We start from the raw sequence: 18,433 nt of genomic DNA, 5'->3' as shown, positions 1-18,433 counted from the left end.
TTGCTTTTTCTCACGGCATCCGAACAATTAGGTGGGCAAAGTGTGGGAACTAAGCCCTCATCCAAGATACAGGGAAGAAAAGGAAAAAGAAGGGATGCAAACGTACACCAGGTGAAGCTCCCTCTCATCGGTCAGGTCAGCACAATAGAGAGAGATATGAGCTATATTCTAAACTAATGTATCGTCAACCAAGTTGACCTCTTGTCTAAATCCAAGTTGAACTGCTTTGCCTCCTCCCGTTTTCTTTTTATTTATTTATAGGAAGGCCACTAAAATAGAATAGATACTGCAGCCCACGAGAATCGTTGGAAGAATCCACAGATTGGTCGTATATATTAAAAATGAAAAAAGAATATTTTAGTCTGATATGATATGATAGGGTATAAGACATACTATTGAATCAATGACAAGATTGGTAAATGGACAGTTCTCAAGGGTGCGGTCAGTAGATTTATTGTTTTGTGATGGCAGACGGTCAAAAAATATCCCCGTCGGCACCATTTTATGAGGTTGTTGGACACATGGAAGGATAAGGTTGCGTAGATGGTAAACCTTTTTTTCCCATGCAAAGCACCGCACTGAGAAGGCGTTCGTTCATATGACTTGAAGCGTCAAAATCTCCATTCCTGCAGGTTAAAGGGCTCCTTCCCCCCAAGTCTGTGGCTTACGTACCCTTGAATGACCAGTGACCAGTCCTCGTGGGCCCGCCGACACTGACTAGATCAATTGATCCACGTGATTCTGTTTGATCAGTTTTTCGCATCAAAAATTGATTAATTACAACACCCACTTTCCACTATATCAATTGATTATACATCAATGAAATTTGTTAACATGCAACATCTATATATACTCATTTTCTTATAAGGACTGACTGCATGCATGCATGCACCGAAGTAAATATCGGGCACCTACAGGGTAAAGAACCAACTTTAATGTTTGTGTGTGTGTATGCGCGCGCGCACTGCACAGGGAATTGGAGAGAAGAAGAGTTATAATGGTTGACAAGACAAGAATTTCAGTGCCCAGTGAGGGCAACCGTCCGAGTGTCGTGCGGTTTACTGGTGCGCCTCCACTTAAAAAGATATCTACGGGCGAAGCCTGTCTTCGGGACTCATGTCACGACCACGAAACAATATGGCATCGCATTCAAAATCTGCTCAAATTTTGGGAAATTTATCTTTTTACATTGCTATCGGGAAACGGAAGTCTTGGATTAGAAAAACAAATATAGATGCGACGATAAAAGAAGAAAAACGAAAGAGAAGATCAGAAATACGAGGTGGACAGTTGAAAACTGTGGTACGTCATGCATTTATTTTTATTTGGACAAATCAATGCAACAAGAAGCCGAATCTTGCTTTCATCTTAATTTCCGGTCGTTTTTTCCTAAAAGTCGAGATCTCTACTAATGTCCACATACCGCTGCACATGCTTGGTAGCGGCTCTAGATACATACGGAGATATGGTGTCGACTGGTTTCAGCTGACCACATTTATTTGTATGGAAAGGTACGTTCTCCTAACAAAAACCTAATTATAAGAGGGACACCTAATTTGATCGCACACCATCTACCTAGATAGCCTTGCTCTATGGGCCGCGGCTGTCACTTCCCAGCTGGTGCCATCTGACTTCTTCTCCGCCGTAAAACTTATCTGACATGATGCAGATATTTCTTCGTTGTTTGGTTATCACGATGCCCCCTCACTTAATTTCCGGCAGGGCCGAACCACAACTTTATGTGAGGGGACGGCTAACGTAATTTCTATCAGACTTTCATAATTTAGATTCCAAAAGATGGACTTGGTTGATGATACAAGAATCTCCCGGAGTGTTTGATCTTGGATGCGTGCCAGAAGTAATTTCAAGTGAATCGCTTATGGTTACATGACATACAATTTCCATTTTCTCAAGACAAAAGGTTTGTTTTTCTTTAAGCATGCATGCACGTCAAGAACATCAGTTACATGCACACAAGAAATCATGGTAGCACTGGATGGTACAATCACTTGTTCTCGTGGAGGAATTATTTGCAGATTCATCTGTATTGATCTATGTACAGCTCCATCTGTTGTTGTACGGATAGCAACAACAGAGATTGCTCACGATCAAAATCAAAGAAAGCACTGTCAAAAGAATGTCTTTTTCATGACAAGGTTGAGGCCTAACCCACAAATCTAATCAGGATAACTATAACGACTGACCTAATTAAACTAGCAACTGGTTGGATGATTTAGAATTGATCAACACTCTTCTAAGGTAGATCTCTTTTACTAACTGGCGTAAAATTTTGTCAAGCAGTGTGTCCACAGGACAGCCCACTCTATGTACGTTTAAAAATAATATTTCCTACCTATGTTTAGCATATTTTTATATATATGTATAGAAATTAGTTGGTGCTAGGTGGATAAAGAACAATCTCAGCCTTTGCTCTTTGGAATACATGGGTTGAAGCAAACCAAAAAAAAAAAGAAATAAGCATTTTTATCATGTAGTATTAGTTCAGGTTTTTTTCTTCTTGTTTTTCTTTTAATGCTGATCTGATAAAGATCAAGGGCAACATTATTCATTACCACACACAGATATTAAAGGAAATCGGTACATATTAGACCCTTAAGTGCAACGAATTATGGTGACCATGTGTTTTTCAAGATAGATTGTTGACAGAAAATTTACCAGTCTAGCTAGGACATGAACCCGCAGAAGTTTGGAAAATTTCTCCATTTCTTGAACCTATCTCTCTCTGCTACATCAGGGTTCCACTTTGTTTCATGTGCAGCCTTAATTAGGTTTATCCTCTTGTGTTGATTGGATTGGTGATTCAATTGTCCCATTCATGACGTATGCGCGATGATTGGTTCCACTTGTTGTAGTCCGTCCTGTGAACTTACAGTCGTTCATTATGTTGTTTATTGAACAATATTGGCAAAGTTATTGTTCTTTAAGATTATTTTATCATCCGATGCGGAACAAAACGGCTCCGCAGGGGCCAGCATGTTGGGTGGACCCCTGACCCTGCGGCTGCATCGGTGCAGTTGCACCTCTTTGGTTGCGGTTGGCTCATTTTATGCTGGACCAAGAGCTATGTCGGCTTCGAACGAGGCATGTATGAGCATTGTGCAGTAAGCTGAAGCCGACGAAGCCATGTGCCGGTTGGTTGGCAAGCTATTGCAGCCGGCTGCTTCTTAGTTTCTGGCGGAAACTAAGTTAATGAGGCGACTTAAATGATGAGCGTTGAAATCCTGATTGTGGACGGGAGCGAATGCGTTGCTGATTCCTCAATTGAAATATCCGGGCGATCGATGACGAGCTGTCCGGTTTGCCAAGTCAATTGAAATACACAGGTAACGAATTCTAGTGATGGAAATCGACAACAAAACCACCCTCCTTTAATTTGTACACCTAGGTGGTTGTAGGTTCTTCATATTGACTTGTTGTTGCATGAACACTACACTACGTACGTTATGGCCAAAGGGAATACAAAAAAAAAAAAAACAAAGCAAAGCAAAATTTGCATACAAGTAACTAGTAATCTCATTTAGGGCGGACTTACAATAAGTTCATGAGAATGACATGCATGCACTTGAATGAAATTTAGCAGGTCAACCATGGCCGCTTTGTTTCATGGATGAATGAAGTACCCAAGAATCGGGATACTGCGCTTGTACGGTTAGATTGCCATTTCATCGAGGAAGTAATTTTCATTGGGACAACTTCTTCCATCCAGCATCCACTGCGGGTGACAATTGCGGCCATTTTTGTCGAGCAAAATGAGCTCCTCGACGGATGTGAAACTTCTTTTCTTTCTTCAATTAAAGTAGCCAATAGTAAACTCAACCTTGTGTCCCGAATTAATGGTTCTGCCAGCTTCTTTTTTGCTTTTTGAGCAAATATTTCAAGGACGAGCATGCATGCCTCGAGAAAACACTATACATATATAATATAGCTTACGAAATGATGAAATCGGGACTCGATCCAAGACTTTCACTCCTTTGGGCAGTAAATGCTATGCTGGACTTGCTAGCTTCCTAGTTTCTTTACTTGCTGTTTTCGTTTCATCCAGTGAGAAGGATTACACATGTGCAGCCGAGCTGTCCATGTTCATCACTTCCGATGAGCCATCCTCTGAATGTGCGCATCCAATCCTTTATTTATTTTTTTTTTGTAAAAGAAAAACAAAAAAACAAAGCAATGAATTGATATGTCGCTCCTCCCTATGTAAAAGAAAAAGTAAGTAAAAGAAAGGGTCGACGACGTCATTGTTTTTCCAATTATCTCAGTTGTGGTACCCAAACCAGAACTTGTGTTCCACAAAACAGTCGATCCAGAGAAGAAAGATGTTGCATAGTTCATGATCTGGCAATAATTCGAGAAAAAAATACGTTACGGATGCAGTTTTTTTTTTATACGTAATATCATTAGTTGCACGTCCAATCGTATCATAAACACTATTTGGCTACATCTAAAGTTTAGGTCCGAAAGCAGTTAACAGAACGTTCGTTTTCATCAATAAGTTCCTGGCAAGCTCAAGCCACAAATTCCTTTGGACAAATTCATTAAAAAGGATTGTTGTGCCTAAAACTTGTATTCGTGGTCGACCCCCCTTTCCCCTTTTGCTTTCATCACCATACAAGGTTCGCTGTATGATGAAAAGATGAATCTCTTAGGTTCAGTGCATTTTCTGCCTTGTTCCGAGAAGAAAATTAACTGAGTCATGCCAGTTCTGTCCGGCCTACCTAGCCACCTCCTAAGCTCGAGTGTTCCTGTGAAAACGGAGATCACTGGGAATACTAAATAAAACGAGAATAAGCTAGGGGTCTTTTATTTAATGTATATATTTCAATTCGTTGATGGTGTATATATACAAGCAGTTAGTTATATGCATACCATAGGACATTCTAGAGTATATCTCCAGACTTGGTAATAGACAAATAAAGAAGAGAATCAATTGGTTACAAGATAAATTACAAGGAAAGCGTTATGAACCGGCCCCTTCTTCACTCCTTGCCATATTGAATGATGTATCTCAAAATATGGATCTGGCAGACGTAAATGAAGAAGAGAAGGATCGATTGGTTATAGCAGTTAGTGAAGAGAGATTACAAGAAAAGCAATATCAACCCGCTTCAGTCCTCGCCATATTGGACGATATATCTCAATATGGATCTGTATGCAGAGATTATAAATAAAGAAGAGAAGGATCGAGTGGTTAATGAAGAGAAATTCCAAGAAAAGCAATATCAACCCCATTCACTCATTGCCATATTGAACGATATCTCAATATGGAGAGAATATCTCAACACCTTCCTTTTTCTTGTAATTCCATGGTTTAGATGAATAAGGCTGAACTGAACACGGATGTGGTAGAGGTGTTGCCGAAATACATTGGGTTCAGTATAATACGACGAGGGAAGAGTTAAATGGATGGGGTCCCACCCTCTCTTGTACCACGTACAGATGGATGGGTGTGCGCCCTTGCTGCTGCTGCCAACCCTCATAATGGAATGGGAGACCATCGGCATTTACACCCTCGGTGGCCCATCCATTAATTAGCGAAAAATACGCCAAAGTCGACCACCCTCCTTTAAACTCATCAACCTTCTGGCCCACCGACGTCCTTCCGTTTGCACCATTATGAAATCGCTCGCAATCCCTTTGTATATCTACGTATAAAATGCCCACTGCAGCCTACGAATCCCTCACAACCCGCTTGCTCTCTCTCGTTGAGTGGAGCTTAGGGTTTGGAGTCTTTTTTTTTTTAATCTCCCGACGGCCAGCTTAGAGTCCTTTTTCTTTTTAAAAAGCTCCCGGCGAGGGTTAAGGACGTAGAAAATGGCCCAAGCCCCAGAAAGAAGAAGCGGGCCTGAAATTTTCGATGAGGAGTGCTCCTCCGCCGAGGATTGCGCCGGCAGAATGATGCAGGAGGAAGACCAATTGCGCTTCCTCACGAGGCTCAGAGAGCGCCTCGACAGGTAAACCGCCGGTCTCTCCTCGTCACCAAAGTGTCCAGCTAGTGATATTTTTTTTTTTGTACATTCTGAGCACGAACGTATATATATAGTATCCACAACCACAAGAGATTTGAATAACAGATGCCCCGGTGTTTCTTCTCTTCCCGCTTTCCCCTTTTTCTTTTTTCTTTCTTGTCCCTCTGCGCCCGCATAACGGCATAAGTGGAGGAGTCGTAAACCAGATGAAGTTTCGAAGTTTGACCTTCAGCAGCGGGCGCAGCTGCATGTGTTTTTTTTTTTTTTTTTTTTTTGTCAATTTCTCCTTTCGGAGACCGCCATGTCCCTCCTGCTAACACATGTGTCTATCCTTTAATCAAGTTTCTTTTTCCTTTAGCCTCGAAAAGAGGTTTGGAGGAAGTGCTCGTCTAAGAAATCCAGGATAACTTTGTCTTTCCTTTCTGCAGTCTGAATATCGATCTTCCCAAGATTGAGATACGATTCGACAAGTTGAATGTGGAAGCGAACGCTCGAAAGCAAAAGAGAGCACTCCCTACACTGTGGAATGCTACCATCAATCTCATGGAGGTACCGTCATCTATATCCTTCTTCCAAATGGAAGCACTATGTTATCTTTATTAAGCTTAAAGCAAGAAAACCTGAAGTTTCTTTTCTTGGTAGTACGGCCCGGCGCCCAGGATGCCGGCCGGCGAGGGATCATAGATTCTGGTCCCCAGGCAGCCCCTGAGAAGGAGGTTAGGTCCTGTCCTGTCCGGCCCTATCCACCAGTGCCTCCAAATAAATGAATGCACTAGCTATGGCTTTTTTTTTTTTCCTTTTTTGTATGACAACTCTAAACAGAGGGAAAAAAGATCCGCCTACATGACAACACTGAGCATAAGCGGAATCATCTACCAATGAACGCTTCCTCAAGTCAGGAACGCAGACCGATTCTCCAGTTTGAGTATCACTTAATTAACCGACTGCTGAGGCGATCGATTGGGTCATTTGTTAAGAAATTCTAGTTTAGAGTCTTTCTCACGCCTGGTAGAGTTGCACCCACCCCTCCAGCGAAACCGAGGATGAGAGAACAGCCTTGCTTGTGTAGATAGCAACATCTAAATCCTTCTCTCAAACTTTCTTGTCATAAAGTATAGCGGTGCCTGTGCCCACACTAGTGTTCTGATGCACAATTACTGCAACTCAACCACCTATATGATTGAAGAGCTGACTCTGGCGGGATATGCAATATAGATTTAAGATTGGATCCCATAAGGCCGATCCTCGGCTGGTTGTATTGAATGAAGAATCTCAGAAGTTGCCAACCATGAACCAACTTGGACGTGCGAATCCAACGCACTCTGAATTTGAGGCATTTCGTAGATGAAATGGAGGAGGACTTAGTTGGAACCAACTTAGAACCTGTGGTAAGATCACCTTGAGCAGCCGTAAAGTACGTCTCTTAAACTGGGCCTGCCTCATCCCTCTCGCTCTCTCTCTCTCTCTCCCCACTAATTTTTTTGGGTGTATATGCCCGCCCTGGAATTCTTGTGGCAAGTCAACATTCGCACCCAACTTGGCTGCTATTGGGAATATAGTGTCCAACCGACTGGAAGTAAAGGCATGAGGAGAAGAGACTGAACTCATTACTGACATGCACATGCACAGGAAGACCTCCAAACACATTACTGTTTGTAGTATTTCTATTACGTAAAGCATTTAATTATTGAATTGTGTTTCCTTGCATTGTTCAGATAGTTCCCTACATTTTTTTTTTCTTTTGCTTTAAGAATGTGTTGGTTTCCATAACGGTAGAGTCGTGACTAGTTCAGATGCAGTAACAGTAATGTAGTGAAATCCAAGAAATTACCATTCACTTTTGCCAACAACATAAGGTCAACGTACCCTTTAAATGGAGCAGCTGCTCAATAGCTGTGTGGATGACGTTGGAGTAGAGCTGGTTTTACCATGAAACCAAGTTTGCTTTTAACTGGTACGTGATGCCAAAACCAGGTCCGCTGGAAAGAGTTTTTATGGCGGTACAGAATTCAAACAAGCAAACAGGGGACCACCTTTTGATTTGGAAAGCATAGGGATCCTACCCTTGGTGAGTTCCAAGGGCAGCACACACACACACCTACCTGTAAGGGTACATCCCAACTCCATTTCAACCCTGAATAGTTATTAGGACTGACACCCCTTCAACATTAAATATTTCAAAATTGGGTAGGTCGATGATCATGGTTCTGCATTGGCAGATCACCGAGACAGGTGCACTAACCATTAGTGACTGTATATATATATATATATATAAGCACAGCGGTGATGAATAATTAAAAAAAAAAAAAAAGGTGATGAGTATTTTTGTTATATAATATTAATTTACATCTTTACACCATTTATCTGAACCTTTTTATGCTTACATAGTTGAGTGATTCTAGACCTTTTCAACGGTTAGATAAGTGATTCTAGATATCGAAAACAAATTTACAGAAGCACCGTCAACCAAAGCCGGCTGATCTTGTTTCCATAAGAGTGGTCCACAATTGGTTGAGAAACTATCGCAGTCTTTTGCCGGACACCTGTTTTCGAACTGTTGCGGTCGAATTAATTGGGAAGGCGCATATGACGAAGATGAAGTAGCATCAGATGATTTCTACAAAAGCATTCTTCGCATCCTTGAATGGACCACCTGCAGATGGTCCTATTATGCGATGTCATGTGTGATTACCTAAGCTAGAAATCTTTTACCTTTCCGGTTAAAAATGAATAAGAATGGCGCGCTGTGGGTGAGGGGAGAAGTCAGTTTGGAGAAGGTCACGGTTAAAGGGCTGCAGTCTCTTGCCCATGTCACAACACGCTTATACATCTATGGTATTGTGCACATCTCATTTCCCGCCCGTCCTCCACACTGGGCAGAAATTTGTGGATGGATGTGATGGTGTTGTGCATGTGTGTGCAGGTAATTATGAGAAGCTATGTGCGAGTCTTTCGCGACAAGCGGGTGGTGGTGAAGATACTCGACGATTTGTCTGGCCACATCTACCCATCTCGGTATTGTTTTTGTCCATGTACCTCTCTTCTCTTTATCTTATGTATAAAACTTACTTTGCTAAAATATTATTTTTTACAATTTAACTTTGTAAATATATGGTTGATTTTGTACAAAAAACATATATTAAATTTTTTATAATACAAATAAATTATATATTTTATTTAAAACATTTTTTTAATAAAATTTTAAGAAATGTAATTTTTATCCCTAAACCGAATAGTCAGGCATTCCCAACAACCGGTGGGAGACTGAGACTGTACAAGCGGAGGCTAAGGGGTAGGGATTGAAGTCCTACCCACCACCGTGAGCCGGATAACTTTTACCTAACCTTGATGAGTCTGCGCAAATGTTAAACTTCCAATCGGTTGTTGGTATTCAATTCATCATCAGACAACAAATAATGCTTTTTGGCTTTTCTTCGCCATCCCCGCCTCAAAAACGGATCGATTGCGAGGAAGTTTTGAAAGATAAAACAATGCACATTGAAAGTTACCAGCCACCCAGATCAATGGGGTATTTCGATTTTGAATTCTAATTCAATTAATGGTTGTGGTGGAGCTGAGCTGAGCAGGATGGTTCTAGTGCTGGGCCGCCCCGGATCAGGGAAGTCAACGTTGCTGCGAGCACTGGCTGGAAAGCTGGAATCGGGGCTCAGAGTGAGCGGGAGAGTGGAATACAATGGTTTGGAGTCGGTGCCGAAGCAGGCGACCGCCTTCGTGAGCCAGTATGACCTTCACCAGGGCGAGCTGACGGTGCAGGAGACGCTCCACTTCTCTCACCAGCTCTTCGGTAGCAGCACCCTATCAGGTACGTACGTACGAGCTGCTTCTTTTCTTCCTTCCTGCGAGTAACCTTGCTGCAGCGCCGCTTCTTTTAGTAGTAGTTTATCAGGTTATGCACGGAACATTACAGAGCGTCGATGAATGGCGGTTGGACGATTGGCCTCCTCCTCATAATTAAAGATGGCCCTCCATTCTGACGCGTTTGATTTTTCTTATCACGAATCAATCAAAAGAATTCAATGCAGTCACATGGTTTCAGTCAAGATCTCTTCCTTCTTTTTAAAGGAAGGAAAAAAAAAAAAAAACAAGAAACCTTGGCTGGTGGTAACTTAACTTGTAGGGGCAACCGCAAGTGCTTTTAATTCAAAGCTACAAAAACATCGTTTTCTTCCCCTTTTAGTTTTTTTTTTTTTTTTTTTTTTTTACATTCTTTCCCTCTTCATAAATTAACGTGAAAGAGAGGGAGAACAATCAAAATCAATCTAGTCTTCGCACTTCGTATTAAAAAATATAAGTCCCTGATCTGATAGTACTACTTTATCAATGAACAATTTCCGGTACGAATACCACTCGTGGCCCCTTAATGGATTAAGGGGAAGTCATCATTATATTAACTCTTAATCTTGCCATTCTATTAGCTAAACCTTTTTTTTATAGCGTTCCACCGAGAAATTTATACGTACGTAGCACTTTTTATAAATCTCTGACCGAATTACTTATCTGTCAACTTAGATTGACCATTTAGCTTGTATACTCTAAAACCTAAATATAAAATTTTACCAGGCATGAAGAGTAAGTATGTTATGCGTCGTGTTTGATAAACTTGCTTAAGGTTTGCTATGTGCAAAATCCTTTTCTGAAAATCAAAAGTATAAATGTAATGGTTATAACGTACTCTTAATAAACCTTTCAATTTCAATTAAGTCGATCTGCATGCCTCCCAGCAGGCCTACATAGCAATTTGTATTTCAATTAATTTACACTGATTCCATGTGTTTTATTGGTTTTGCAATTTGGGGTGGGCGTTAATTTTCTTGATTTGCACTTTGAAAGAAATTCTGTCGGAAATTTCAAGAGCAGAAGATGCCACGGGCGCCAAACACGACCCGGAGATTGACGCACTTATTAAGGTCGTTAGGTTGCATTCTTTTGTGATTTTTATCCATCTTCATTTTTCGAAGCAATTCGCTACTATCTGTCTACGCTTCTGAAATTGACCCTCTTTCTGTGATCCCAAATTTCTTAGGCCTCCCAAATGAATGGAAGGAACTTGACGGTCGACTACATCATCGAGGTAGCAATTCATTTTACGCTTTCCGGGTACACACGCATGAACTGAAATGAAAAGGGGTCATACAAATTGATGGGTAGTCAGTCAGTCAGTCGTAGGTGATATATAAGTGTCATGCATGCTTTGATGGAAGTTTTGGAGATTCAGTTCCTCTGTTTCATTGCAGGTGCTTGGTCTCTCAATCTGCGCACACACGGTGGTGGGTGACCAGATGAGGAGAGGGATATCAGGAGGCCAAAAGAAGCGCGTTAGCATTGGTATGGCATGTCACTGAAACGAGCGGTCACTACTAGAAAGTAATTAGAATTATAAAAAGCTAAAAGCGGCTAAACTTATTGCGCCCTGCTTTTCTCAGGGGAGATGTTGGTTGGTCCTGCAAGAGCCTTCTTCATGGACGAGATATCAAACGGTTTAGACAGTTCCACGATGTTCAAGATCGTGAAATTCCTCCAGCATATGGCTCATGTTATGGACACGGCGATGGTCATGACGCTGCTGCAGCCTTCTGCGGAGACATTTGAGCTGTTTGACGATGTCATACTCTTATGCCAGGGGAAGATTTTATACCAAGGCCCGCGCGAGAAGGCCCTCGATTTCTTTGAGCTCATGGGATTCAAATGCCCCGACAAAATGAACGTCCCTGATTTCCTCTTAGAGGTACATTTCTTCCGCTAGCTCATACAAATTTGGCAGCACAAAATTAAAGCGGAATTCTTTACCTGTCGGTTTGAATATATAAACAGACCAGGCGCTTAACCTGCAAGTGAATGATCAACCAATCAATACATGTTCAAGTAGCAAATTAGCTATAGTTCTCATCTAACCATTTGCTTTGTCTTGTATATCCTTTAATTCAAATGCCTAAAACTGAGTAAAAAATGAATAAAAATATGTTCCTTGTCCTTCAAATGCGAAAAGCCTGCTTTTCTGAAATATCCCTTCACAGTGTCAGGTTTCAGTGAAACAAGAACCTGCACTGAACTCTCTGCTATAGCAACTCTGAAACCTACAACCTCGATGGATTGAGTACTGCTCGGTCAGTCTTTGACGCCTTAACATAAGGATTTTATGTGCATTAATTTGCTGTTTACAACCTTGGCAATGTACAGAGGATGGAAATTTACGTTCTGAAGTAACGGCACCGGGTAACCTGATCTATACTCATTTTCAACTGATTGTCTACCCCAACCAATCATATATGGCACAAGCACCTTAAGTCTCCTACGTTTTCTACCGCGCAAATGCGGTCCGACTATTGCCACCACCCTTTTTGTTGGCAATTAAGCAAACAAGAAGTTGATTCTTCTAAAACAATTCATATGCATTAAAGATGAGAAGATTATAGAGTACCATCATTTCGAAACCAAGAGAAGAACTCTGTGGCTCCTTAATTTTCCTCTTTTTCACTTACATATAAGCAGAAAAGTTTTCTCTACATCTTTAGCCTTTGTTAAGAGTTGAACGTGACGCAGGTAACTTCCGGGAAGGATCAATCACGGTACTGGGCCAAGAGGAACGAGTGCTATAGGTATGTCTCCAACCAAGAGTTCGTGGAGTCATTCAAATCGTACCAGATGGGCCAAAACCTGTATGGGGACTTGAAGAAGAGTGAAGTCTCCACCGAGAGCCAGCCTGCGGTCCTGCCGTCCAAGTCCTTCAAAGTGAAGAAGTGGGACTTGTTCAAGGCAAGCCTGTCGAGGGAGCTGCTATTTGTGAGGAGGAACAGCGTCGCCCACGCCTTCAAGGCAGTTCAGATCGTGCTGCTAGCCATCATCGTGACGTCTACGTTCTCAAGGGGGAAGGACCCGCCGCCGATCGACCAAGAGCTCATCAGGCTACTAGGCGCCATATACGCGGGCGTGGTGGTGCTCATGTTCAATGGCATGGTGGAGCTCACCATGTTGCTTCTGAGGCTTCCGGTGTTCTACAAGCAGAGGGACCTGCAGTCTTACCCAGCATGGACATTCTTGGTGCCAGCAATATTGCTGCACGTCCCCATCACGTTGTTTGAATCAGCTTTGTGGCTCTTGGTGACCTACTTCCCCATCGGTTTTGCTCGCTCTGCAAACAGGTACTTGCATGCCCTTTCCTCCCATTGTGCTTAAACTCGCTACATCATCACACCACAGCAACTGCGAGTTCTCACATTCTTGAAATTCTACACGATCTTTTCATGATTAAAACATAGCTTAATCTGTAACCAGCTGGTGGAGGAGAAGATAGATTGTATTAACTAGCATTTACTTCCTTTTGCTCACAAAAATTCCATGCGTTCTCTCTAGGCTATTTCGGCTGTTCCTGGCCTTCTGTTGCATACAAGAATCCTCAATTGGCCTTAATCGTTTGATTGCTGCACTTGCGAGGACCCAAGTGGCCTCCAACGTCTTGGGGATTACCATCCTTGTGACGATCTACGTTCTCGGTGGTTTTGTCCTCTCAAAAGGTCGGATTTTTCTTCTCTTTTAGGCGCTCTATGCTTTCAGGACCCATAAGCATGATGCATCCCTACTTATAAACTTTATTAGAAAAATGTGGAATCGCATGTACTTTTTCTCTTCTCACTTGAAAAACAATAGAGTATTGTCATTCATTCTTACACGCTCCACTTTGGAAGAGTTATTGAATTGTACCCTTCTTTCATCCTTTTTTACAGACGACATCCACCCTTGGTGGATTTGGGGCTACTGGATATCTCCAGCGACGTATGCTCAGAACGCGGTGGCTCTTAATGAATTCCTGGATAAAAGGTGGAACACGGTAAGTTGGGGCTGTATTTGTTTTGTGAAAAGAATCTCATGAATCATGGGGTGATAAGCGAAAATCACAAGTTGATGGTGAACGAAAACCTAACTCGTCCGTGAAGAATCGGAAGCCAAAACCTCAGAAGCAAAAGAATTTGAGGTTCTGGCATTCGGTGCAAAGCACATGCAAATCACCAGGACTAGTGATTTCGATATAACCTGATCTGAGGGCATTACATAACAGACGCTCAAATGTGTTCGTTGTTTACCTTTCGGCAGCCAACTTGGGGTGGTGACACAATCGGCACGACCTTCCTCAAAGCAAGAGGAATGTTCTTTCATCAATATTCTTTTTGGATTTGCATTGGAGCTCTCTGCGGTTTCGCCGTGCTGTTCAACACGCTCTGCGTAATTGCTTTGATGTATCTCAGGGGTATGAACATAGTGCAATTTCTCTACCAATTACTCTTTTATTCTTTTAAAGTACCATCACCAAACATCATAGCATGTGGTTCTTGGACTCCTTGTAGCCCCTCAAAAAGCTCATGGGAATGTTGCAAGTGCTCCGGCAGATGACAGCAGGGTGCATGCGCGGCGAGACAGCAGCCCCACCTTCGGCTTACCGAATGGGACTCCTGAGAGGCGGATGGTCTTGCCGCTCCAACCGCTGACTCTCACTTTCAAGCACATAAACTACTTCGTGGACACGCCCCCGGTAACTTCTGCACTCACCGCCTCTCCATCTATGTCTATCTTCTGTCAGTCAAAAGGTCTGTACTCAGTAGAATGTCTTTTCACGTCAATGCGTCTTTGACTTGTTGTGTGATTGAGTGTGTTTTTCTCTCTGCGTGTACTTAACATTCAGCCGATTGAAATACTCAAGGTAGTGACATTTGGTTTTGGGGGATGGTGGTGCATTGTTTCAATCAGCTGGTCATTGTTAGTATAATTCATGGCTAAGTTTGTCATGCGTTTGTTTTTCGTCTTTTTAACTTTAAATATGTGAAGTGCAGGAAATGAAGAAATATGGGATAAAGGAGAAGAGGATTCAATTACTGAAAGATGTTAGTGGAGCCTTCAGGCCAGGTTCTCTTACAGCGCTGATGGGGGTGACTGGTGCTGGTAAAACCACATTGATGGATGTTTTGGCTGGAAGAAAGACAGGAGGTTATATAGAAGGATGCATCAAGGTCTCTGGATATCCAAAGAAGCAGGAAACCTTTGCAAGGGTCTTTGGCTATTGTGAACAGAATGATATACATTCTCCTTACATTACCATTCATGAATCCCTTCTTTTCTCTGCATGGCTCCGACTCCCTCCCGAGATATCTTCGGAGACCAGAATTGTATGTCCCTTGAGCAATTAATACTCTCTTTCCTCCAACATGTTTCTGCATAAAATGAAATTCTACTAGATTTTGATGCATCTGCTGATCCTTTGGATATCGAGTCATTGCTGAATTTCTAAAACTAACAGCCCTTAATTTATACTTGGTTCAGAGATTTGTGGATGAGGTTATGGAATTGGTGGAGTTGAAGGGAATGAAGGGCTCATTGGTTGGCGTCCCTGACTTGTTCGGCCTTACTACTGATCAGCGCAAGCGCCTCACTATTGCAGTGGAGCTGGTCTCTAATCCATCTGTCATTTTCATGGATGAACCCACGACCGGGCTCGATACTCCAGCTGCAACCATAGTCATGAGAGCAATGAGGAACACGGTTGATACTGGACGCACGGTCGTTTGTACAATACATCAGCCCAACACAGAGATCTTTGAATCATTTGATGAGGTAGAAACAAAAACATTATAGTGCATATGAACTCTAATGACAGATCTCTCGATTGTCTGTATTGGGAAGTATCTGCCTATTTGTTAATTTTCATAACTGTTGGCATATAAATTGCAGCTGTTACTTATGAAAAGAGGAGGACAACTTATCTATAGTGGACCACTAGGAAATTCTGCGCAGAACATGGTCAAATATCTTGAGGTAAAAATTAAAACGGTTCTGTGATCAGTTGTTGATTTGCTCTTCTAAGTATTAAACTTGTGATTAGAGCTTACGAGTGAAGCATAAAACTAATTTGCAGGCAATTCCTGGGGTACCCAAGATGAGAAGTGGTTCTAACCCTTCAGCGTGGATGTTGGATGTGACATCTACGGATATGGAGTTTGATCTCGGAATAGACTTTGCAGAATATTATCAGCGCTCTCCTTTATACAAGTAATGCCCTTGTCTATGCTTGAGTCCTACTGATGATCTTCTTGTGTTCTCTTTTCCACTTTTTTCATTATTCTTTCGTCTTTAACGGATAAATGTGAATTCTGTCAGGGAAAACATGCAACTGGTTGAAGAGTTGAGTAAGCCGTTGCCAGGTTCACAGGAACTCGTCTTCACATCAAGATATGCTCAAAGCTTCAAAACTCAGTGCGTTGCTTGCTATTTGAAGCAACATTGGTCATATTGGAGGAACCCTGAGCAAAACCTTATTCGGTTCGTTGTTACACTTATAGTTGCCGTTCTCTTTGGCACCATATTTTGGAACATCGGTTATAAGCCGTAAGTCTCTCTCTCTCTCTCTCTCTCTTCTGTGTGTGTGTGTGTGTGTGTTTGTGTGTAGCTCGTAGGTAACTATTTTCCTAAACCATGTTGAACTTTTTCGCATGAGATTCTTTGCTTGGTCGAAAAACTCCAAACTTGTTAATGCGTTCTGATCTAATACATGTGTCTACCAAGTAATATCCAAGAAAATGTTTCTGATTATTGGGACACAACAATTTGTTCCATGCATCTCTTATATGCATTGAAGAGGACGATTGTGAGTTTGTGCGTAAGCGCGACATTTCATTCCTAGGTGTACTAACAACCTAAAGGCTATTGTGCTATTGTTTTCCTCGTTTACACAGAAAGAGAGAGCAAGATTTGTTTAATACTCTTGGAGCCCTCTACGTGTCGGCTTTGTTCTTGGGGTTTGTCAACTGTTCATCAATTCAACCTATTGTGTGGCTTGAAAGGACCGTCTTCTATCGAGAAAAGTCAGCAGGAATGTACTCGGCCTTGCCTTACGCCATTTCTCAGGTAGGGGACAGATGTAAATTGGTCCGTTCTTCCATGAAAAGATGTAACCAGTTGCAATTTTTCAGTTTCTCGTGCTTCCTCTTCCTCCCCTTACAACTGATGTCTGACTGTACTGAAGTATTTGTCCCTTACTCGCCACCTAACGTAAAAATATGGAGCTAAAACAACATTATTCTGGTTTCTCCAATTTTGATTGCTTGTGGGTTGATTTGCAGGTGGCTGTGGAGATTCCTTATATCATACTCCAAGTGATACTGTTCACGTTCATTGTGTATTCGATGATTGGATTCCAGTGGACGCTTATAAAGTTTGTGTGGTTCATATCTTTTGTCTTCCTGGGCTTCATGTACTTCACTCTCCTTGGGATGATGCTGGTGTCGTTTTTGCCTAGCCTCGAGATGGCAGCAGCTTTGTCCTTCTTCTTCTTCGTCTTATGGAATCTTTTCTCGGGCTTCTTCCTCCCAAGGCCGGTATGTTTTTCGACAATGCATATAAATTTCGTGTCTAGATCACTAGCACGAAATGTCAACCACTTTATAGAGCGGTGTAGCCTGTGTCCAACAAAGGGAGGAACAGGGCGGACTTGGTCAACTAAATGCTGAGTTAGCAGGAAATTTTAATTGCTTTTTGCATGTAGCGTAACTAAAAGTAGCACCACCACATGTGGTGAGTAGTGATATGAGGGGAATATGAAATGTCTCAAAGTCTCCAACCCTGGTCAGGTCAAGTCTCAACCTTGCCATGTAAATTTCTGCGGTTCCCACTTAACGCCTCCACAAATTGTATGTCTAACGGCGGCGCCTTATCTGCAGTAATTAATCCCCACCCCTATGTTGCTTCTCTGTGCAGTTGATGCGTGTGTGGACTAGATGGTACTATTGGATGGACCCGGCGGCGTGGACAATATACGGCATGATGGTGACCCAGTTGAATGATCGGCCGGAAGCCGTCAGCATTTTCGGACATCAACCAGAGACTGCCAAAGAATTCATGGAGACCTATCTAGGCCTGCGTTCGGACTTCCTGTTCCCGATTCTTGGACTCCATGTGGGCATCATCTTCCTCTTCCTCTTCATTTTCGCCTTCAACATCAAGCATCTCAATTTCCAAAGGAGATGAGATCGAGCCACGGTGCATATTGGTTCCATATATATATTATACAGGCTCTGTTTTCTGATGGAAAAATAATAGGGCCCGGTACCATGTTGTCATATGTATCCATTTCTTGTCAACTAGTCCTGTAAATACGACATACAAAGGGTGCTATTTGTCCCCTTCCGCCACCTTACTTCTTTGGGCCATGACCAAAAGAAGCGGATTAAATTACGCTTTTTTGGGATTGTCTCCGTTTGAGGTTGGTGGGGAAAATAAGTCAGGGGAAAAGTCTTTGCACAGCTCTCTGAAAATTTTTCACAAAGAATATCAAATTTGTACAAGACAGACCTCTCAACTTTATATTTTTTGTATTTAAAGTCATATGATCATATGTTCAACATTAAGAATGCTCATCGACTAGCGAACACCATGTACTCTTT

At 42.1% G+C, this 18,433-nt stretch overlaps 1 protein-coding gene across 1 annotated transcript; it reads left to right on the top strand.

Moving 5' to 3' along the window:
• The first annotated feature begins 5,697 nt into the window (after positions 1–5,697).
• LOC116260155 (ABC transporter G family member 45-like) lies at positions 5,698–18,374 on the top strand. The gene is made up of 21 exons (XM_031638281.2): positions 5,698–5,972; positions 6,416–6,536; positions 8,911–9,002; positions 9,575–9,810; positions 10,839–10,915; positions 11,032–11,079; positions 11,243–11,333; positions 11,432–11,733; positions 12,549–13,147; positions 13,359–13,519; positions 13,730–13,833; positions 14,097–14,250; positions 14,348–14,532; positions 14,831–15,163; positions 15,318–15,608; positions 15,726–15,809; positions 15,910–16,043; positions 16,152–16,379; positions 16,727–16,898; positions 17,114–17,368; positions 17,748–18,374. Exons 1-21 carry the CDS (start codon positions 5,833–5,835, stop codon positions 18,015–18,017), a joined length of 4,077 nt encoding a protein of 1,358 aa, XP_031494141.1. The 5' UTR covers positions 5,698–5,832; the 3' UTR covers positions 18,018–18,374.
• The last annotated feature ends 59 nt before the right edge of the window (positions 18,375–18,433 follow it).

Source organism: Nymphaea colorata, chromosome 9 (assembly GCF_008831285.2).
Source record: "Nymphaea colorata isolate Beijing-Zhang1983 chromosome 9, ASM883128v2, whole genome shotgun sequence".
Classification (NCBI taxonomy): Eukaryota; Viridiplantae; Streptophyta; class Magnoliopsida; order Nymphaeales; family Nymphaeaceae; genus Nymphaea; species Nymphaea colorata.
The sequence above is the reverse complement of the archived record's forward strand: the minus strand, read 5'-3'. Positions and strand labels throughout refer to the sequence as shown.